Genomic DNA, 23,278 nt, shown 5'->3' on the forward strand with positions numbered 1-23,278 from the left:
CTCATCTCCCCCAGTAGTCACAGCCCTACCTTCACTCCTTCAATTGAAAAAATGAAATCTGCTGCAGATTCACATCAAAATCTGCACCAAATGGTGCATTTACTAATCACACACCGCCATGTGTCTATGCACCCTAGTAGTCACATCACAGCCCCTCATCACTAAGGCCTCCCTCACACAGGCGTTTGCAAAAATGCTGCGTTTACTGTGTTTTCACCAATGGTGGCATGCATTTTGGCTGCGTTTTGGCTGCGTTTTCAGTAAAGCTGAGCAGCCAAGGAAACTGGAAACTTTTTTCAGACTTGCTGGCATAGCAACCTGCGTTTAATGCTGTAAAAGTGCAGTACAAAGTTGTGCCGAGTTTTCAGCAGCGCTCAAACCGCAGCCCATTCATTTCAATGGGAGACTCACAGCGGAAAACGGCCAAGAATAGAACATGCATCGCTGTCAAAACGCAGCATTGGAAACACTGCGTTTTCAGCCTTGTGTGAGCGGCCCCATTGAAATGAATGGGAGTCTAGTACAGCGTTTAGCACAGCGGTGAATACGCCTGTGTGAGGGGGGCCTAGCAGTCACAGCATGCTCTCTCCCTCCCATCTGCAGTCTGTTGACAATGTATGGTGCGGGCTGAGGAGCCACGCTTGCTCCCTATGTTGCAGATGTCGGCTGTCGTTGATAGCTGACACCTGCACACAGTAGCTGCAATCAGAGATCCCGCCAATCATAGCTGTTAACCATTTAAATGCAGCTGCCAATTCTAACAGATGTATCTAAATGTCCTGATCGAAATTTTAGATGTCCCAAAAGGCTCCCCAGAGTGAGATTGCGGTGTGCTGATCAGGTGTCATGACAGCCTGTGGCCTTCTAAGTGCACCCAGGGTTGCCATCAATGTTTGCCTATTCAGATGTACAGTGGCATGTCTTAATAGGATGCCTGTCAGGATACAGTATAATACTATAGCACTCTTTATCAATAAGCCAGCAAGACCATCTTTGTTAAAGACGATCCTTGCATTTACCCTGTACTATTTCTAAAGGTTGATTGTCGTAAAGGGGTTCTATCATTGCAAAAAATAAAAACAAAAATCAATACTTACCTATCCCTCCCCCGTTAGTCTTCTTACTGCATCTTCTCCTCCCTGATCTTCTCCTGGCTCCTCCAGTCCCCAGGCTCACCTCACCGCACACTGGCCGGATCCTCTTCTTCCTGTGACGAAGCGTACATTCGTGGCTTTCTCCTTCCTGCAGGTAAGCGTACCCGGTCACTAGTGACGTAGCATTCACTGCCTAGCAGGGAATGCCGAATCCTATAGCGGGCTTTTGCCGCCACTGTGCATGCGCTGTGTCTTGTGGCAATAGTATATGAATGATCGCGGCGCGCATGCGCAGCCTTTGCAGTAGCCTGACACAGGATTTGGCATTTCCTGCTTGGCAGTGAAGGCTACGTCGCTGGTGACCGGATGCACTGACCTGCAGAATGCCGCGAATGTACGCCACATAGCAGGAAGAAGAAGTTTGTCGGTGAGAAAATACTCCGGGAGAGGAATAGGCAGGTATAGATTTTTTTTTTCTAATGACAAAACCCCTTTATACCCTTTTTAAACCCCTTTTCAGATGCCCTTTAGGGAGTATAAATGTGATAGAGAGGACATTTTTTTTCACTTATTCTGCAATGTTTTGTTACTGCAGTTTAAGGTATTTCTGCCAGCATTGTATTAAGACCTGCTGTAGGCACATCTTAGGAGAACAGAAATGCATGGCAGACCTGGGGACTTGCAGAAGCTGCCCGGCTGACATGACACCTGGACAACATTCCGCAATCTCATCGTGGAGGGCTGTTCGGGACCCCCGAATGCTGATCCGGGCATTTAAATGCCATGTTCAGAATTCACAGCAGCATTTAAAGGGATAACAACCACAAATCGACATGACTGCCAAATCCAGCTGGGTGTCCGATGTTAAAAGACAGCTGACACCGACCATGTACGGAGCTGACTCGAATCCTGACCCCATGCCATACAAACCTCACAAACCCAGGAAGTTACACATACGTCCCAGGGCATGAAGGGGTTAAAGATAACCCATCACTGCAAGAAACCAATAACAGGAAAGTCCAACCTTGTGTATTTCTTCACTAAGAAGCTGCTTTGCATTTTCTATGGAGATCAGCCTTGTGTTTACACGGACGGTGGTAAAAGCTGGTGGATGGGACAAATGGTTCTGCAGCCGTAGAAACTTTTGCTCGGCTTCTTCTTCCCCCAAAGTGGCCAAAAGCTGTAAGACATCAATCATTACAGTTATCATTAAAATAGCGCCAAAACTATATGCACCTTCAATCAGTGGGATCCTATTCTAGAGATTTAAGACATCCACAGGGTCACTTCTGCACTTTGGACTCCTGGTTGGCCATGTTGGCTGCTGTGTGCTCTTAAAGAGGTATTCCAGTTATGGGAAGTTTTTTCTAGTTTTCACCCATGAAAGCCGATAGATCGGTGGGAATCTGCGGGAATCTGCCCACTGGGACTCCGACCGCTCCTGAGAACAGGACTCCCGCTGCCCCATCCCCTCTGCTACAGTCCCTACAGTGAAGAGGAGAATTAATGGAACACAGGTCGCACTTACATGGTGCTGCTCTATTCATCTTACATAGGACTGCCAGCGATAGAGTACAAAGCGCTCGCCCATTTCCGTCAGTACCATTAAAATGAATGGAGTAGCGGCTGCGCAAGCCCAACTTACTCTCCATTTAATGATATCCCTGCAGATGGGAGAAAGGTCCGATCCGGGAGTGAGGACGACAGAGGAAACGGCAAACTCTTTCTCAGATCAGTGGGGTCCCTGTGGATTGACTGACACTCATCTATCAGTTTTTACCCATCCAGTGGATAGGTGAAAACTTCAAAAATGCCTCTTAAAGTCCGTGATGTATTTCCCTGAGAGTATTTTAGGAATGGCGCGATCAAGGAAAAGCATCCAGCGAAAGGGGATCCTGTGAACGGAAACAACTCATCACTGAAAGGGGTCGGAGGAGGATGTCAGGAATCATTCTGACCAACAGGCTGCACAGTCAGCTGACTACAACGCTGGAGCTCCAACTAACGTGTCCGAACGCACAACACAACGTTCCTTAGCTCGGGAGCGCTCCAATACTATTGTGTCTAAGAGAAGCAGGAAGACGAGAATCAAGCAGGCAAAAGAGCGCAAAACTTGTATCACCGAGCAACCGAAAAACCTCTCCTGGTCAGATGGGTCCAGATTTCGGTTGCTGATGGGAGGTCTGAATTTGGCGCAAGCAGCATGAATCGCTGACCCCTTCCTGTCAAGAGTATAATAAACGCCCGGTAGAGCGGCGGTGGGACCTGCGCCTGTCTGTAACTCGCATAGACTTCCATGGAGAGACACTGCAACGTATCCGATGGAAACAATTGGCAGCTGGAACCTGCTCTGAGGCGCTGAATTGGGGGTCACATGACGTGGATGGACCACGAGTGCCGTCACAAGAACATTCCTTTAATGACAGACTGGTTGTATGGGAAGTATTCGCTCACCTCGCTGTTGTGGTACGCGCTCCGCAGATACTCCTCCACCTCCTTCCTCAGTCGGATCTTCGGGAAGAAGGACATTTCACGCTGGAGACGCAACTAACTTCCGAACGCCAACTGTAATAACGGAGAAGGAAATCGTCATTCGCGCAGCAACAATAGAGCCGTCGCTTCTAATCACGGAAGATGGCGACTAGCAGGACAGACGTGAGCCACCTCATGTATAACCGCATAGTGGGGACAACTGCGGCGCACGGCGGAGCGCGAACGCATCACCTAGATAGCGACAAATTCTTCACTGGTCTAATGTTCTGTTTTTATTTTCTGATATTTTCATCCTATTGTCCGTACACGACCACGGGGCGGCCATCTTGCCTGAGCTGCAGATAACTGAGGGCTGCTTTACAGCAGCCTCATGGGCCATAGACACAATGCACAGGAGGAGAGCCACTGACTGCTATGGGAGAGGGTTGTGGGCTTGCTCTGTGCAAGGAGGGGGGAGGAGGTGAGATGTAACCATCACCTACAGACTTCTATGGAAGAGTGTTGTAGGAATACATTGTGCAGGGGGAGGGGAGGAGGTGAGCTGTGACATCACCTGTTGTGAATGGTGGATCCTGTATTATCTAGATATAGATGTCACCTCAGCGTAATCCTGCCTGTGATGATAATGAGATGACGGCTGAAAAGTTCTCTCTACAGACCGGGAAGTGTTACAGTATTATTTGGCTTAGTGGTCGGTGTGAAAACTGCAATATTTTAGAATTTTTTTTTAAATATAGATCGTGAACTTGAAAATTCTAAAAAATAAAAATCAGATTCTTGAAATATATCTTTAATATATAAAGCTGCCTTCTGATAGGCCAAAGCTGGGGTCACCATTAAACTAACTGCAGCGCTGGGAAATACAGTTCAAAATGCATCCCTTTATTGATAGGGAGAGAAATCTAATTAGAGAAAATAATGATTAGCCCTATATGTAAATGAGGCCGCTGGTGCCCTGTGGGTGGTCCTGGCATGTGCAGAGGCTCTCCTCTGCCTGCTCTGCTCCCCTCCCCCCGGAATTTGTTTTATAGGAGTCATCACACCGCGGGAAATGTATTAGACTGGTCTCACATAACCCCATTTCAATTGAGGGTACAAAATACAATTGGGCGCCGTACTCAGGGTCACCGGTTGGGCTCACAGCCAATATCCGCTGTGGGCCTCCCGCATGCAGAATCCGACCCGCTCGTACTATAGCATTACAAACAGGATGGATTCACATGAGCGGATTGGAGCACAAAAAATGTGCATGTGCAAATAACAGAGAATAGAACACATTGATTTCAGTAGTCAATCGAGGGAAACTCGCAGCTTCGTTAGCAGATCGTCCAGTCAGTCGTTAGTGCTACAGACCAGACGACATCATGAGTGGTCAGGGCAGGAAGGTGGAATGCCGGCTGAAATCCCGCTAAAATCAATCGGGCAGCTGCGCTCCTCTTATGGGCACAACTGGACGTTCTGCCCCGACAGTGAAGAAGAGGAGGGAGCGAGGCCGGTGCTCCCACCTCCTGCCCCGACAGTGAAGAAGAGGAGGGAGCGAGGACAGTGCTCCCACCTCCTGCCCCGACAGTGAAGAAGAGGAGGGAGCGAGGCCGGTGCTCCCACCTCCTGCCCCGACAGTGAAGAAGAGGAGGGAGCGAGGACAGTGCTCCCACCTCCTGCCCCGACAGTGAAGCAGAGGAGGGAGCGAGGCCGGTGCTCCCACCTCCTGCCCCGACCGTCAAGAAGAGGAGAGAGCGAGGCCGGTGCTCCCACCTCCTGCCCCGACCATCAAGAAGAGCAGAAGGCAGGGCCGCTACTCCCACCTCCTTCCCCGACCGTCAAGAAGAGCAGGAGGCGGGGCCGGTGCTCCTCTTATGGGCACAGTTGGGCGTTTTGTCCTGACCGTAAAGAAGAGCAGGAAGAGAGGCCAGTGCTCCAACCTCCTGCCCCGACCGTCAAGAAGAGGAGGGAGCAAGGCCGGCGCTCCCGCCTCCTGCCCCGACTGTCAAGAAGAGGAGGGAGCGAGGCCGGAGCTCCCGCCTCCTGCCCCGGCCGTCAAGAAGAGCAGGAGGCGGGGCCGGCACTCCCGCCTCCTGCCCCGGCCCGTCAAGAAGAGCAGGAGGCGGGGCCGGCGCTCCCGCCTCCTGCCCCGGCCCGTCAAGAAGAGCAGGAGGCGGGGCCGGCGCTCCCGCCTCCTGCCCCGGCCCGTCAAGAAGAGCAGGAGGCGGGGCCGGCGCTCCCGCCTCCTGCCCCGGCCGTCAAGAAGAGCAGGAGGCGGGGCCGGCGCTCCCGCCTCCTGCCCCGGCCGTCAAGAAGAGCAGGAGGCGGGGCCGGCGCTCCTCTTATGGGCACAGTTGGGCGTTTTGTCCTGACCGTAAAGAAGAGCAGGAAGAGAGGCCAGTGCTCCAACCTCCTACCCCGACAGTGAAGAAGAGGAGGGAGCGAGATCAGCGCTCCCGCCTCCCGGCCGTCAGGAACAGCAGGAGGCGGGGGCCGGCGCTCCCGCCTCCTGCCCTGACCGTCAGGAACAGCAGGAGGTGGGGGTCGGCGCTCCCGCCTCCTGCCCTGACTATCACCAATGTCAACTGCGGATGGGCTGCAGGTCGGACGGCCTCCATTGACTCCAATGGAGGTCGTATCGGCAAAAGAGCGCATGCTGCGATTTTTTTTCCTTTCTCCGCTCACGGAATACGCAATTCATTTCTGCGACGCTGAAGGCATAAGCAATTTTTACATACCGCTCCTCTGGCCCGGGGCAGAACTGTGTCCCAAGGCCGGGGGGGTGGGGGGGTGGGTGGTGTCGCATTAACACTTATTCCGTATCCACAGCAGCGGGGGGTCCGAGGGCTCCACTGATTACAAGAGCTGCGGTCCGCGTACCCTGTACGGATGGAGCACGGCGAGCACACGAACAGCGGTCAGAGGTTTTCAGCACTCCCATAGCCATAAATGCAGCAGCAGCGCACACGCTCAACCACCGCTCCATCCGTACGGAGAGCGCTGGACTCACAGTGTTGGGGTATTTGGGGGTCAGAGACCACCGATCTGACTGTTTTAAAGCATTTACGGTGACGTCCTTCTCTTACGCAGGAGTCGCTCCCCCGCTACGGAAACCACATGGGTTACATAAATAAATACAAATGATGACAGTAAACCTGCTACCTGCGTCCTGCAGCCCTCAGCCGCCCTCTTCTTATCCAACATTAACAAACCCTGAGATCAAGAAGAGTCTTCATCCCCAGACACCCAGTAACCCGGCTGTGGTGGCCATGTTTGTGAAGACCAATACTTCTTGGAATTAACTAGGAACAACACAGAAGGAAGGAGACGGAATGTATTATAGTACCAAGAGGCAAAAACGAATGTATCACCCAATACACGAAATGAATTCCTCCTGATAGATTACTATTGGCTCTTATGTTGGGATCCTGTGAGGCTTTAGCGGCCATCTTTGATGTGGTGACTGTCCCTAGCTCATTTACGTCCATACAGAAAATTAGAGTCTGAACGCCTTAAGCGGCGTGGCATGCTGGGAGTTGTAGTTTTGACTGGAAGCTATAGCGGGATGCAGCTATAGACTGGGAACTTCTGTTTAAAACAGCCAATCAGCGATCACTTTACCTCAGCACGGTTTTAGGTTATCTAATCTCTGATTGGCTGAAGTGAAATCGGGCGGGATAGAATCACCCAATGAGGGGAGGAGGCGGGGTGTTGAGGGCGGGAGGTTGTCGTACGTGTGGTGACGTGAGCCGGCTGTACGTGGAGTGTGTACGTAGCTGGGGAGCCAGCTGTGGAGCGGTGTGTGAGCGGCTCAGTCCCCGGGGTGAGGGCGGATGGAGACCGCGGCCTAGGAGCCCACGTACCGGACCGACATCCTCCACCTCCAGCTATATGCCCGGCTTGGGCCTCCGTCACGATGGGCCTCATCTTCGCCAAGCTGTGGAACTTCTTCTGCAACCAAGGCAAGTGCCGGCAGCGGCTAACAAAGGGTCGCGGGCTGCCCGGGGGGCCCTGAGGCCCCCCAAACCTGTCACATACTGCGGGTCGTTATTACTGGGACTACAACCCCCAGCCGCCTCCGCAGGGGAATTACCGTCCTCCGCCGATTTACCCTTCATGAATTGCGCAGCGAGATCGGATACAAACCCGCCGGTGGCACGGGGGGCGTGCGGCTCACTTTGGCGCTGCGGAGGATGTTTTCTGCGGACGTCCCTCGGGGCCGTTCACACAAAAAGATTTTGGCGCAAATCTGCAGCAAGTTTCACCCTTTCTACTGCAATTTAATTGAAAGGATGCGGCGCCGCGTGAGCGCCCCCTAAAGGCTGACTGCGACATTCCGGCGCTGTAGTGACGCATGGCGGATCCAAAATTCGCTCTGCAGGTCAATTTCCGCACAGATTTTGGATGTTTTCATCTACGAGGTTTAGGAAGCTTCACCCGCTCTGCTGCTGCCACAAACGCTGCGGGTTTCCTGCGGCCGGTTCGCCCCGTGTGGGCGGAGCCTGATGGGCGCTCAGGCCAGGCCGATTTGTTGCTGGTTTTGTACAGGTTTTCGCTTCCACTGATTTTCTTTCATGGAACGTCTGTGTTACGCCCGCAGCGATCAGGCATATTTGGCGCAGACGTCCTGCTTTCCGCGTCTCCATTGAAGCCTATTGGCTAAAATCCGCCGCACATCCGGTGTCGTAATTGACGCGCTGCGGAGTCACATGGCGATTTCCGCACGACTGTGCCTTTTTAAAATTAAATAACCCCCCGCGCGGCACGGGAACAACATCCTGGGTCGTCCTGTCTGCTGATTACTGTAAATGTCGCGGTCGGTCTGTGCGGACGCTCCGCCTCCGGGTTCTGCAGCCAATCCAGCCCACAGCTTGTTATGGCAAAACACGATTGATTGTAATGTTCTGCGTGCGGAAGAGACTGCGGCATGCCGCGCTTTGTGGGGCTGCGCACAGACGGCTTCCATTGACCTCCGTCCTGCAGCCATTCTGCAATCGTCATTGTGGTAGCGGGAGCTGCGTCATCACCATAGCGACGGCGCGGAGTGTGAATGTGGCCTTAACGACAGCGGATGTACAGTTCCATCCTGAGCGATCAGCAGCCGATCCCGCTCCGTACACACTGGTTCTCACAGCTGACACCTCCGAGGCAGTAGCAGCTGTCGGCATGAATGCTGATCGGGGCTGTTGACTGTTGCTGTCACTTCTGACAGTAGCGTTTAAATCCCCCGATTGCCCCTCCCCCACCATGTGATCACAAAGTGCCGTTCATTTGCCCTGGCAGCTTTCTGATTGCCTTTCTGATCCAAGAATCACCACTTCAAGTTCCCTTTTGGGGACATTAAAAAAAATCGTAAAATGAGTCAAACAAAACTTTTATTAGTTAGAAAAAATCAAAGGAAGTAAACAAACCAAAAAAACCCCTTTTTCATATTTAGGCCTCATTCAGACCTGCAGATTGTGAGGCTGGCATCCGCCTCCGCGTTCCGCAGCAATAACCTCCACAGCAGTTCTTCACGCATACGAGCCGATTAAAAATCGCAGCATGCTCCATTTTCCTGCCATTGAAGTCATTTGAAGCAATCCGACCGGCGGCAGCCTGTCATCCCGGATGGCGGCCCGGCGGCAGCCTGTCATCCCGGATGGCGGCCCGGCGGCAGCCTGTCATCCCGTGACGGCGGCCCGTCGGCAGCCTGTCATCCCGGATGGCCTCGGGAGAAGCAGGAGTTTAAAATAAATGAAAATCTGTACTGCACATGTCTGAGGGCGAGTCGTCCGCAGTATAGAGAAGCCGCAAGAAGACAGGTCCGCACCGACGAAGAAGACTGGTACACTGGGTCACAGCCGGAATCCAGACCTGCCGTGTGCACTGGGCCTTATTGTTAACCACAAGATTAGATATTTTTTTTTCTATTCTGTCTTTGTGATTTTACCTCTGTGATTAACACCGCAGTTCGGGGGTCTCATCCCCTCCCAGCTGCGTACAGGGGTGACCTCCCGGCTCGTAGACCCACTGACTACCATATGTTGAACCAAAGTGACAAATGGTGCGATGACATGTAGTGTGGCGTTACTATTTGTCGGTCCCGCCTAAACCGTACATCACGTAAGCAGCGGTTGGGCTCCCAGCGCTCACTTAGAAGGCTGCAGGGTTTTTGTTCTTTTTTTCCAACATAAAACGCTGCAATCCGTTTGCTGTAAGAGTTGTGAAGCATCTCCTGCGAAGAGGGCCTTCTGTTTTTGGTGTTTTCTCAGATGTCTTTCCATAGACTTCTGCATAGGGGAAGCAAAAAAAAAAATAACGATTCTAGAAATTCATTACCTTTTTTTTCCCTACAAACTGAAAAAAGCCCCAAATGTGTGTATGAGGGGAACGTAAATGAGTTGTCCTGCCAGGGCAAACACAATCCATATGGACCTCTATAGACAGACCCCTCTGGTTTGGGAGTCCCTCTGCTAGAGTGTGGCGCATCATGTATCACATGGTCGCCTAGCGAGTTTGGTTGGGTGACCCCTTAAGATATGTATGCAGGCCCTACTTAAAGGGGTTCTGTCATTAGAAAACAAAAACTCTATACTCACCTATTCCTGCTCCGTCAGTCTTCTTCCCGCCGATCTTCTGTCTCCTGCAGTCCCCCGGCTCACCTCACCACAAGCCCGGCGATTCTTCTTCAGGTAACGAAGCATCCATTCTCTGCCGTCTCCTTCCTGCAGGTCACTGTCTCTGGTCACTAGTGACAGTGTTCATAGCCTAGCAGGGAGTGCCGATCTATTGCCGAGACTGCGCATGCACTGTCTCTGCAATAGTATATGGACTCTCACAGTGAGACATCGCGCATGTGCTGTCTCTGCAATAGACCAGCATTCCTTCCTAGTGATATAACCTACACTGACCTGCCGGAAGAAGACTGCAGAGAATGGACACCTCATAACAAGAGGATCTGGACGGGGTGAGGTGACCCGGGGAACAGGAGATAATGCGGTAAGAAGATGGGCTGGGCACGGATAGGTGAGTATTGATTTAGTTTTTTTTTTAAATGGCAAAACACCTTTAGCCTCTGGCGTTCAGTGGATGTTGTGACGAGCCCATACTCTCCTCATCGAGGTTTTGTGAGCAGCAAATCCCTCTATGATGTCCGGCACATCTGGATTTTGGGACTGGTGGTAGGGTTGTCTCTGACAAATACACACTGGCGTTAGTTCTGCTGCTTTATATTTTTCAGCAGTACGATGTGCTTTACTGCCTTACTTTCCTTTCACTGGTAAAAATATTTTGGTGGGACGGTCCTAGCTTTGGGACCCTCAACTATTGAGGTAAATGGGCAGCCCCCTGAACTTGAACGGCCACTACAGATGCAGTAAGCAATGAGGCTTCCAGATTTGGACATCTTGCTTTCCCTTTGAGTTAAAGCTGTGATTGCACAAGACTATAAGTGTTACTTACCGGATGCCTGGAATGTTCTTGTTCCGTACGGCGCCTGCAGCATAAAGCAGCGGGTCGTTAAAGGGGTTGTCTCGCGCCGAAACGTTTTTTTTTTTTTTCATAGGCCCCCCGTTCGGCGCAGGACAACCCCAAAGGATGTGTTAAAAAAAAAAATTTTTATTACTTACCCAAATCCCCGCTCTGCGATGTCTTCCTTCTTCTTCCTTCACCAAGATGGCCGCCGGGATCTTCACCCACGATGCACCTCGGGTCTTCTCCCATGGTGCACCGTGGGCTCTGTGCGGTCCATTGCCGATTCCAGCCTCCTGATTGGCTGGAATCGGCACACGTGACGGGGCGTAGCTACGAGGACCAGCTCTCCGGCACGAGCGGCCCCATTCACCAGGAAGAAGACCACACAGCGCAAGCGCGTCTAAAAAAGCAAGAAGACATCAGAATTAGACGGCACCATGGAGACGGGGACGCCAGCAACGGAGCAGGTAAGTGAATAACTTCTGTATGGCTCATATTTAATGCACGATGTACATTACAAAGTGCATTAATATGGCCATACAGAAGTGTATAACCCCACTTGCTGCCGCGAGACAACCCCTTTAATTCTTCCCTCTGCTGTGACCCCCTGGAGGTCTGTGACACTTGGAGGTGCTGAGTCAGCATCTTCTCTTCCGATGACGCGGCGGCTCATGTTGCACTTTAGATTCATCTTCATGTTGCAGTTTGTTTTTGAAATTCAACTCTCGGGAAGCGACCGCCCCCTAAATATGAAGTGTCAGCTGCTCAGACTAGAGCCCCCGATTCTGCAGCGGAGGGTCAGGAGTGGTGCCCTACTATTGGCCTGAAACAGTTGGTACCGAGACTCGTCTGACCACATGTTGCCAGTCCTCTAGGGTCCGGTTAGCACTCTGGTGGGTCTTCTGCTAAAGAACGCCGCACTGACTTGTGGGATATACGTGTGGGGTCTCCTGCATTGAATGTGGCTGTGATTTCTACCGGAGTCGCTTGTATGTTTGCGCTTACTATTCTGGCCAGAGTCATTAAGTACCCGTGACCGACCACTGTGGGTGGTAATGCCTTCTATGATGTATTCCGGGTACACGTGACACTGGATCGAGCACTGTTAAATGCCCGCACAACTTCAGAAATGGAACGTCCCGTCCATCTGGCACCCACTCTCATGACTTCTGCTACCGCCGATATGCACGTCGCCGTGCCACGAGCTCACTTCCTATCTATTTTTTTAATTCTTGAAGACTGGGTGACCAAACAAAGCCCCATTCTGGTGCCTTGTGTGTAGTTTTTTTCTTTTCTGACCAAGTTCACCATGTGGGCTAATTTGGCAGATTGTGGAAATAACAAATTGGTTTTTTTTCCCCTCTTTTAATTATAACTCCCCCACCCCCATAATCTGCACGTAAAAAACCTAATCAGGGCTCCTGAGAGGTTGCAAGTAATCGCTAGATAATATTGTAATAAACCTTAAACGGCAAGTTTAGAACACGAAAGAGAAAAAAATGCCATTTTTATTTCTGAAGTTTGCTGCAGGTCCTCGTCAAAATCTGAACCAGATGTTGTGAATTAACTTTTTTTTTTTTTTTTTTTTTTTCTTTCTCTTGGTGTAGAAAATCTTTACCCAATGTTGTGTGTGAACACATCCTTTAACATGGAATTTTGGTGTGTTTGGTTGATCTTTTTCCTAATTGGTTACTTTTTCTTGTTACAGAACACAAAGTGATCATTGTTGGACTCGATAATGCAGGAAAAACCACTATTCTTTACCAGTTGTAAGTATTAGTCTATATATCACACTGCTGCAGCATAACCCGCACCTACACTTCTGGAGCAGGGTTTTACACATATGGTCGCGTGAACCCGGCCCTATAATAATAAGGTTTAAACCTGGTGTGCAGATTAAAAAATAGGCGCACAATGTTCATCAGGTGCCTAGTAATTAGACCAGAGAGCCTTATTTTGTGACAAAACCTCCCCCCCCCCCCCCCTCCCCGTTCCTGTGGTGTTCACCGGCAAAATTGGCACACGCACAACAAGCTCGACTCTTCAGAAGGCTGCGCACACTAAACGGGACCAGGTGAGCAGGAGACGAGGTTCCCGGACTCCATGTCACCTGAGCTATAAACGCCATGACTTAGTTTCTGAATCTTAGAAGTTGACAGGTTCCATATAAGCTCTTCATTGATGACAGTATTGGGACAGGTCTGTTCCCAGCACCCTACACAATGTGGATGTTGGCTCACAGGATCACACTTGTTGCTGAGTGTGTTCTTCATCAGTTTTTACAAATACACCTGTCTTGACAGTTTCTACTTCTCACCCCTTAAACATCCCATCCACACTGTTTACCCTTGGTTGCTCTTGTCCACGACCTCCGGTAGTTCTTCACTCTGGTTGAGCGCTCTCATTTCATTCTGCCCTTACTCTTATATAGTTGCTCAGGATAGGTCATTGATAGTTGATCGTCTGGGTCCGCTGTTCAGGATTCCGACCAATCGGCTGTTTCGGCACCCGCTGTAACCAGCCATACATGCAGAAGCAGAATGCTCTGATCCCTGTGTAGTGGTGGGGGTTATAATTGCAGAGCAGTTCATTAAAATCAATGACTGCTGCGCCTGCAATCACCAGCGCCGATCACTCCATGGGTCGGTGCGATCTGCTTCTGCTCTGCACTCTGTGAGTTTTGCCGGTCACGGGAAGCTGATTGGACAGTTTGCTCAGTCATGAGGGTGTCACCCATGGGAGTACCGGAGTGTAAATAGGAGGGAGGCGCACAGTGATGGCATTGGGTTGTATTGTGATCAGTTTTATGATATGAGGGGGGTTGGAGACAAATCGCTGGGTTTTGGGAGGACCCCTTTTAAATCGCTAATCCTTTTCTTTCAGTTTAATGAATGAAGTGGTTCACACCTCCCCGACCATCGGAAGCAATGTAGAGGAAATTGTGGTGAAGAACACGCACTTCTTGATGTGGGACATCGGAGGTCAGGAATCTCTGCGATCGTCGTGGAACACCTACTATTCTAATACAGAGGTAACCAGCAGGGACACCCTTCACTTACCGGCTTCATCCACTCTTAGCTTTTTCCAAACTTAAGTTTGATGTTGCACCTAAGTAAGAAAGTCTCCATTTTACTTCTACCTTCCTAAACTTCAAGAACTGCCTTATTGGATCACTGGTTCGCGGATCAGGAATTCGTATTTCAGAGTTCACAAAAGGAGAATAAAAGTGCGTAATATTATCCCGGCATAACGGCCTGTTGGCCAGAATTGTGGCAGCGGCTTAAAGCCACCCTCTGGTATTGGGGACAGTTTGTGCACCTAGTCTTACAGGTGATTTCTGAGACAGTCCAATAGTTTGGCATCGGTGGGGCCAGATAAGTGCGGTGTTACTATACTATATCTTGCGTCTTGCTTATCTAGTTAGCCCTCAGGATAGATTAATATCTGATCACTGGGGGGCTGTCTCTTAGGGCCCCCACCAAGTGGTTGCAGTGCTTCTGGTGAGTGCTGTGGTCTCTTCACTGCACATTTTGCAGCAGCGTTGTCTGGTACTCGAGTGGGATTGTGCTGCTCTCGGGTCATGTGACTGATGTACGTGATGTCACTAACCTGAGAAAAGGCCTCACTTGATCAATGTGGTATCTTCAAATAGGTGATTGGTGGGGCCCTGATTAGTGTCCTTGGGGTAGGCCATCTGTGTTCTAGTCCCAGAAAACCCCTTAACCACCTCGCATCCGCGCAATGTAAATCTACACTGGGTGGTTATTGATAAAATTTCAGGAGCGATTACAGAGGAACGGCACAGTTGTAAGAGGCGATGCTCCAGCATTCGTGTTTACCAGTATAATAGACCTGTATGCAGAAGTAAATATTTGCACAATCCGTGAATTACTAATTGTGTATTTTGTTGCCTTCAGTTTATTATCCTGGTTGTGGACAGCACCGACCGAGAGAGACTTTCCATCACCAAGGAGGAGCTCTACAGAATGCTCGCTCACGAGGTAGGTTATAGCACCCAGTCATTTGCTCAAGTTTCCTACATGTTTGGATTTTCAGCTTTAAAAGGTATTCTGGGCATTTAACCCCCTTTTTGTACTGATGACCTTCACTCGGGATTGGTCCACCAATCGGAACCTGCAGCGATCACCTGATCTCAGCCCCCACACTTACTACAGTGGGGCTGGACATCTGCACTGGGCTATGAGTCTGAGGTGTAATGGACGGCTTTGCTCCCATTTAAATCAATGAGAGCTATACCTTTTATATTACTTCTGCCTCTGACCCCAATGCAGACTGAGCCATCAATATCTGGCGTGTTGCAATCAGTGCAGGGGCTGAGATCAGGTGATCACCAGGAGTCCTGAGCGGCAGACCCGCTGCTGATTAACTACTGATGACCCATCCTGAGGATAGGTTACCAGTACCAAAAGGGGTTAAATGCCCACAATAACCATTTTAACTAGCTAATGTTGTCTTTAAATGGATAGTTGGGAGTTTGGGAAAAAGTATCTTTTTTTTTTTTTTCCTCCCAGAAACTGCACCACATTTGTCCATGGGCTTTGTGTGTTTGGTACTGCAGCTCTGCCTCACTTAGGGTAAGGACACCGATCCGACACTGCGTATCTGCGGTAGCTAATGGCCACATGATTTTGCAGCAAAATTGTTCAGTCATTGGCCGCTGCAGGCAACCAGTCCATGTCCTTAGCCTTGCTTGTATCAGGCTGAGCTGCAGTGCAAAGTAGGGACCAAGGCCAGGTGTGCCTCCCCATATCACGTATGGCCTCTTAGGATGCATTTACGTATATAGAATCCACAGCACTTCATACCTGTAGGCTTTCTGTTGCGGATCTTCGTTAAAATCTGCACCGAATCCTCTACATGTGAAGATACTCTTAAACAGATTGGTTACTCATACTTGAGCCATCCGGTAATCTGGCCTATGTTAAGCTAATGCTGAGAAACTTCACTTCTAGACGGATATTATAAAGGCTTCAAGGGAACCTGTCAGCACCTATGAACACCATAAACTAGATTATGGTGCTTATAGAGCAGATCTGGAGGAGTCCGGAGATGTACTTTTCTTAGGCCCAATGTCCAAATTTGGATTTTATTTATAAAATCCGCGCATGGCCCCCTCCCCCACGGGAGATCCACTGAATGTCGGAGAGTCCCGCAGCATCCGGAGAGGTAGAAAAAATGTCTATTTCCTCTTCATGGCCTCAGGCATGCACGGATTTCACTGCCGGATTCAGCAATGGAATCCGTGCATACAAGTGGACATTGGGCCTTGTACTTGCCTGGCTCCCCATTCCGCTCTCACCTGTGGAAGTCAGTGTGCAGACAGTGCAGTGGACTCATCTCTTCAAGCTGTGCACGCACTGTTCTGTGTGAGTGCACAGTCTGCAGAGATGAGTCCGCTGCATTGTCTGCATACTGACTTCCACGGGCAAGGGCGGTTTATGCAGCTCCCAGATGGCGACACGTTTCCTTTCAGTTCAGAGAAGAATAACTACCTGTTCTTACAAAACAAATCTGACATTGCTCTAGACGCTGACCCACTTGTTTTGGAGGACTGTCTAGGTTTTGTCATTTAACACAAAGCTCATGGAATTGGGTGATTAGTGCTGGAAATGTTACACCAAGAAATCTCGCCTAACCCCTGCAGTCTAGTAGGTAACGAAATCCAAACAGCCTGGTAACTAAGGTGCGGAAATCTGAGTAATGCTTCATAAACTAAGAAAAGTCAACAAAAACTTTGCCCACGCTAATTTTTTATTGCTAATTTTGGAAAGTTGTGTGGCTGCTGAGCAAATACATTGTTCTGTGTATATTTACTTTGCTTTAGGATTTACGAAAGGCGGCGGTTCTTATCTTCGCAAACAAGCAGGATATGAAAGGGTGCATGACGGCAGCTGACATTTCGAAATACCTCACCCTTAGCTCTATAAAGGATCATCCGTGGCACATCCAATCCTGCTGTGCGCTCACAGGAGAGGGGTACGTATAGCATTGACACCTGTTGCTGCAGCTGGAACTTGCAAATTCACCTTTGAAAAAAGTTGATACAATTTTTAAAGGGGTTTTCAGAGTTAATTTATATAGCTTTGGGATCCCCGTACGTTTAAACTATATAAAATATACTCAACACAGCGACAAACTACAAGGCTAATAAGCAAGGAATGGGCTGCGAAAACACAGGAACAAAACTGCATTGATGAGACATAAAGCTAGGCTAGGAACAAGACAGTAGAAGTAAACAAGGATACTGGATTTAAGAACGCGTAGCTTTTGCTATAACCAGCAATATAATGCAGAAGCAAGAAATATTTCAAATGTTATCCAGCCTTTAAAAATTGACCTGTCTATAGGATAGGACATCAATATCAGATTGGTGGGAATCTGCTGCTTGGGGCCTCTGCCGGTCAGCTGTTTGAAGAGGCCATGGCACTGGTGTGAACGCTGCCAGCTTCTCAGGCCCATGACCTCATTTCATTAGCCATATGGTCTGATAGCCGCTCCATTCATGTGAACTCATCAAGCACAGAGGCCTCTTCAAGCTGCTGGTCGATAGATGCCCAACAATCTGATATTGATGACCAATTCTGGAGATGGGCCGTCAATATTGGAGTCCCAGAAAACCCCTCTAATATTTTCTCGGCTTGATTATACTTCATATCTGCCTTTCTATTTCATTTTCTAACATTTTCTCTTCCCCTCTGCTCCGTCATTCCTGTGCAGGTTATATCAAGGTCTCGAATGGATGACTTGCCGAACCGGAGTGAGATAACGGGACACAATTTACTCTGGGAACTCTTTTTCGGTACCTTTTTTACACTACAACATCTCCATGGTTAATTTATAAGAAAACGGGATCGGTCTCTGAGCCACACTTGAATCAAGTGACGCTGCTTCAGAACAACATTGGACAACTGTTAGGTTACACTACACTCGGCCTCCGGAAACAGCTTTCATAATGATCACTGTCGACAATGGTACTTCCGGAGAATTAATACACAACACTGCTGCTTTTTACAAAAATGGCAACTGTTCAGCTGTTTTGGTTTTTAATGGCTCTACATCAATGTCTGCACCGGCCAGCTGTGCCGATTCTGCATTTGTGGTGGTGACATCCTGGAAGCTGCCGTTCCATTGCAGTTGAAGAGCCACAGGTGCCGAATTCTGTTTTTTAAAGGTCAATGTTTTTTTTTGTGACACTACACGCAAAACTTAGTGTTTTTGGCAAGTCTTGAAGCAGACACTTAAAGCTAGGGCTTCACAGTGAGATTCAGTCGACTTCAACTGGCGGTAAAATTGCATCTGTACTTCACTATTTAACTTGCAAAAAATGGCATATCAGCTTTTTGGTAATTTTTTGCAATATCATTTGTCCCTTTCGCAGAGATGGAAAACAGGACGTAAAAAAATGTCTTAGTGCCACCTAGAGGCTTCTTCATTATCGAGGAAAGATGTTTTGCATTATTTTTCTTTCTGCCCCAGAGAGCATTTCCCTGAACACTCACTGTTGGATCGCCATAAGAAGAATCGTCCGTACCCAAAGGCTAACATTAAAGAGGCTGTAAACTATTGATGGTCTATCTGCATGATAAGTTATCAACAATAGATCAGCAAGGGCCCGTTGCCAGGATCCCCTCTGATCAGCTGTTTGCACTGATCTGATTGCTGCAGGAAGCAGACACACTGCAGTGGCCAGGTTTCCTACTGCAGACAAATTCCCCATTCACTTCAATGTAAGCTGTGACTGCAATACCAAATCTGGCCACTGCAGTGGGAACAGAGCTGTCTGCTTCCTGCAGAAATGAGCTCAATGCTCAGTGCATAGCTGCACCAACCTGATAAACTGCTGATCAGAGGGGGTCCTGGGCAGTGGACCCTCACTGATCTACTGTTTATGAACTATCCTGCAGCTTGTCCAGCTATAAACTACTGATGGCCTAATGCTTTAAAGATACGCGAACCACAATACCGCCACAATTTTACCGTGACATGGCGGCTGCTGTGTAGTCCTAGCCTAAAATTGTTTTTATTTACAAATTTTGAAAATTGAATTTTTTTTTTCTTCCTCTGTAACAAAATTCTTGCTTTTCAGGTTTTTACTCCATTTTGTTTCTTGCCAGCAAATATCAGTCTGAGAAAATAACTCGCATATTTACTGTGGATTATAATTTTTAGTTTTGTATACATTTTTAAATAGTTTGTGACTTTTAATACATGTATTGTGTTTTCCTGATTTGGGGGGTAGGTCGGGTTACGCTGAGAATGTCTGTCTGTCTTTTGGACTCTGCGGATTACCCGGTACATCAGGAGGCTTTATGTCATTTGGAACGCTTTTAAGGCTTGATTTGACATGATTGCATCTTTGTGCTCTATTGTGGAGAGGAAGAGGTTAAATGACAGGGCCAGTTATAACTAGTGTATTACGTCTACCATGCACTGGTTATGGTAGGAACTCCTCGGAGGGTGCGTATTGGGTCAATCATGGCCATTAACTTTCAAAGTTTGCTTTTTAACATATTAAGGACATAAGTGAGTCATAACGTTTGGAAAACCAAAGATCCGATACTGAAGGCTAAAGGCATAAACCACGAGGACTCCGCTACATACCTTTGATTGAACGTAGTCATTTGCTTGTGTTATGGTACCTCTTACACGGAGCAGCGATCGGTCAGATAGTTACTTAGAAGCGTAAGAACGACGGTCATTCATTTTTCTTTTACACAGAGCGACAATTATTCACCAAAATGTGATTCGTAGAGGCGATCGCCATGCAAATTTGTTCAAATACCAGCAACTGTGTCTTCACATTACATGACTTGATCAACCAGCAACTTTTTTTTTTTTGAGATGAAAGAAACTACTAGCAATTTGCCGCTCGTCACCCTTCAGTGGCCGTATTTACACCTATAGGGATTCTGTCACCAGGCTCATGATGTTTGACTCAAAGCTGCCTGCATCATGTAGACTGACAGCTCTCTCCCCTTCTTGTATAGGGAGAGAGATCTGCCACTCTGCATGCTGCAGGTGAGAAGAGAATGGCGCTGCCCACCTTCATGACTCGGAGCTCCACTCGGAGTCAAACTTCATGAACCTTATGAGAGAATCTTTTAAAGGGATTGTACCAAGATTTAAAGTTATCCCCTATCCACAGGATAGGGGGTTACTTGATAATCAGTGGAGGGCTGCCTGCTGAGACCCCTGCCAATCTTGAGAACTGGAGACTGAATGGCGCATTGGTCGTGGCGCTTCATTACCCTTTTAATGCTGAGATGCCCTGAGGGGCAAGCACCCAGGCTTTTCTGTCAGCCCCATTGAAATGAATGAAGGAGCGTCCTTGCATGCTTGGCCAGTGCTGCATTCATTCTGACGTCACTGCAGAGTGAGCCCCCCATTCCCACAGTGAAAGGCACCAGGTGACATGGGACCCCTGTTTTTGAGTTTAGCAGGGGTCTCAGTAGTGATACCTCAGTGATCAGACACTAATCCCTGTCCTGTGGATAGGGGATAACTTGAAATCTTGGTACAATCATTTAACGGCTATCATTTGAATTTCCTCAATTGAGCAGTTATTTGGCCGAGAGCCGTCCCGTGTGAAGGTACCTTTTAGTCTTGAGTATTGTAGACGAGCTTCTGGGTTTGGGCTACGCATGTCTTATTTGCATATATTTAACCCCTATGTGTGTTAGTCTTATCTTGTCACACCCTTAGTAATGCCTCAAGTTGGCCATACACTTTGGAATAATGTTAGTTGATATGGGCAGGACTAACAAATCCTAATGTGTGGGTGGGGAGGAATACAGCGATTCTGCATGTTGTATTCCAACATCTCTCCATTTGCCCTCGATGTGTTTTTTCGGATATGTCTGACCGTTTCTTATTCGCTCCTGATGTTCATCAAATTCATGGGGAGATACTAAATTACTGTCAGATCCTATCAGGGTGGCTGAATAACTCCTACCTCACTGGTATAGCTGCCATTTAATAAAGGGGTGGATAAAAGCATGGGGACTTTACTAGCAGATTACTGCACTCCAGCTAATACATTGGCTTTTGTGGGGCAATTAACTTATATTGAATTTCCTTTTGTCACGATTGTGCGAGGCCTTCCTTGACACTTGCATTTCTGAGGACAAGGCGTTCTTGGTCCGTAAACACTACAACTGTATTGGTAATTGACAGAGCTGCTCAGATGGAACCATGGAGCCACCAGATATCTGTCAGTAGAATTGACCATGCCTACTACCAGCTCACGGTCAACTACATGGCTTACCTTGGCTGGTCTTGGGCATAGATATGTAGGACATTCAAAAGAAGGGACATGCGAGATCGTGTCCAAACTTCATGTGTTCTTGTATATTTAACGTGAGAGTTTTACACTAGACTGAAACACAAATTGAGTGCCTTTTAATATATGCACCATATGGGAGCGCTGAATGTGGAAACCTTAACCCTTTCCAATCCAACTTCCCTGCCACCCACACACTCCTCAGCTCTTATTAATTGGGGGTGGGAAAGTGCATTGTGGATTCCTTGGAATTGCTCAACAGAAGTACATCAAAATGAGCAGTCATCATGATGATGATTTTCTTTTTTTTTTAGCAACTTTTTTTGAAAATTAACACTTTCCATTCCAGTGTCGGCCCTCATCCAACATCAAGATTCCCTGCGTAGCTCCAATGTTGGTGGCTGCTCTGTACACGTGTGTTACACTATACAGGACAGCGCTCCATCGGAACTTCTGGTCATCTGGAGGATCGGATAGTCAAAACACGGGTCATGTGCAACAAGTGGGGCTGACATTCCAGTTGGTCTTGGACAACGCTCCTGATAGAAGTGTTTTAGCATTCATTTTTTTCTGCTAACTTTTTGGGTAGTCTTAACTTTTTTCATAACTTTGATTTGTGGTTTTTAGTAGCTTTAAATCAGCTGAAGGTCAACGCTGCCATAGTAGTATTTTTCTTCTGTATGTATTATATGAATGAGGTGCTTTATATGTTGCCCCCTTTCAGTCGAAATGGGCAAGCTCACTAGTTTTACTATTCATTTTAAAAATGAGGATGTGACCATAAAGTATTTGCATCTTTTGTCAGGTGACGACTATGCTAAAGCTATGAAATGTCTTTCAAAAACATACTTTTTTTTTTTCCAAATAAATATTTAATGCATTTTATCAGCGTTTCCTGCTCGTTATTTCTAGACTATTGTTAGGATTATATTGTAGAATTACCATGGGGAAATCCTGTTCCTGGAACATTGCATAGGAACAAGTGCAGCCCTGTGTCTTCTGCGGCTGTCCAGGAGCCTCCATCAGGCTGTTCCCTGTAGATATAAAGCGGTTACCATTTTCTCTGCTCCGCCCACTGCTGCGTTTTAGCATAACTTTATTTGTTCGTATGTTAACACAGTGATGGCGTTCTCTCCGGCAGAATGCGTTATCGCCATTAGAGCAGGTGAACGAAGCACACGTCATCGCCGCAGATCTCTTACCAACGCCACCCAAGCAGACCTCTCATAGTCATTACCCAAAGTGCAGTGGCCAAATATCTTTCCAAGGTCCTAAGAACAGTTACTAATGAAGTACCAGCAACCGCTGTCCTGGTCTCCTGCAGCAAGAACCCACAACGTAGTAATCGTCATATTTCCCAAGAATGTGGGGTTAGCATTGCCTACATAGTCAATTTTGTCTGCTGCAACACCTGACTGAGGACGATCTCAACACGTTCTGCCATCATTCACATTGCTTGAAATGAAGTAAAATTACTGCGTTAACATGGGAATTAATAAAGTTGTGTTGAAACAAAACGCACAATTATTTTTCTCTACAGTCTATCACAGACTTTCATTCTCTTTGCAAAAATTAGTTGAATGCAAGATGGCGGCATTCAAAATGGCTGTCATTTTTGGGACATGGTCTTAATAGGTTTTCCCGTCGTCCGCAGCTTGTATGCAAAATTGGATTACCATCTGCCAAACAATTTCATTCTCTATGGAGGTTTCCACTCTTTTTTCAAAAGTTTATTATTAAAACTTTTTTCATATGTAACACATTTTACGCACTGGAATTTGAAAGACAAATATAGACAATCTTATAGTCCTGTTTAAATTTCCTTCGGTTTCCACTGATGTTGGCAATAACTTTTTCATAGACGAAATGGTCTGCAGTTGTCATCCTGCCGTTCTTGGGGCTCTGAGGAGTTTTTGATTTCCGTTTTCTAGTAATGGATGATTTTGCTGCTAAC

The 23,278-nt window shown here is 48.1% G+C and overlaps 2 protein-coding genes across 6 annotated transcripts in view; one reads left to right on the forward strand and one right to left on the reverse strand.

The window, feature by feature from the left end:
• NSUN6 (NOP2/Sun RNA methyltransferase 6) overlaps positions 1 to 7,042 on the reverse strand; it is a 37,506-nt gene extending 30,464 nt beyond the window's left edge. Inside the window, exons 1-3 of one of the 5 annotated variants that reach the window (XM_066585708.1) lie at positions 6,941 to 7,042; positions 3,549 to 3,659; positions 2,119 to 2,274 (exon numbers count right to left, since the gene is read on the reverse strand). In XM_066585708.1, the coding sequence (XP_066441805.1) occupies positions 2,119 to 2,274; positions 3,549 to 3,623 (231 nt within the window). In that variant the 5' untranslated portion in view covers positions 3,624 to 3,659; positions 6,941 to 7,042. Of the gene's footprint in view, positions 1 to 2,118; positions 2,275 to 3,548; positions 3,660 to 6,717; positions 6,872 to 6,915 lie in introns of those variants that run through there. The other 4 variants (XM_066585706.1, XM_066585705.1, XM_066585704.1 and 1 more) reach the window with 4 other exon arrangements.
• A 281-nt stretch (positions 7,043 to 7,323) lies between these two features.
• On the forward strand, positions 7,324 to 22,209 carry ARL5B (ADP ribosylation factor like GTPase 5B). Its single transcript, XM_066585538.1, has 6 exons — positions 7,324 to 7,531; positions 12,733 to 12,793; positions 13,908 to 14,055; positions 14,942 to 15,025; positions 16,870 to 17,021; positions 17,763 to 22,209. Exons 1-6 carry the CDS (start codon positions 7,486 to 7,488, stop codon positions 17,809 to 17,811), a joined length of 540 nt encoding a protein of 179 aa, XP_066441635.1. The 5' UTR covers positions 7,324 to 7,485; the 3' UTR covers positions 17,812 to 22,209.
• The last annotated feature ends 1,069 nt before the right edge of the window (positions 22,210 to 23,278 follow it).

The sequence above is a fragment of the Eleutherodactylus coqui genome, chromosome 12 (genome assembly GCF_035609145.1).
Source record: "Eleutherodactylus coqui strain aEleCoq1 chromosome 12, aEleCoq1.hap1, whole genome shotgun sequence".
NCBI classification, from domain to species: domain Eukaryota; kingdom Metazoa; phylum Chordata; class Amphibia; order Anura; family Eleutherodactylidae; genus Eleutherodactylus; species Eleutherodactylus coqui.

Excerpts from the sequence above, each read along its gene's own strand:
- ARL5B (XM_066585538.1), top strand. The coding sequence starts at position 7,486 with ATGGGCCTCATCTTCGCCAAGCTGTGGAACTTCTTCTGCAACCAAG. Across the intron at positions 12,794-13,907 it reads ACCACTATTCTTTACCAGTT|TTTAATGAATGAAGTGGTTC; the intron begins GTAAGTATTAGT and ends CTTTTCTTTCAG. Across the intron at positions 14,056-14,941 it reads CCTACTATTCTAATACAGAG|TTTATTATCCTGGTTGTGGA; the intron begins GTAACCAGCAGG and ends TGTTGCCTTCAG.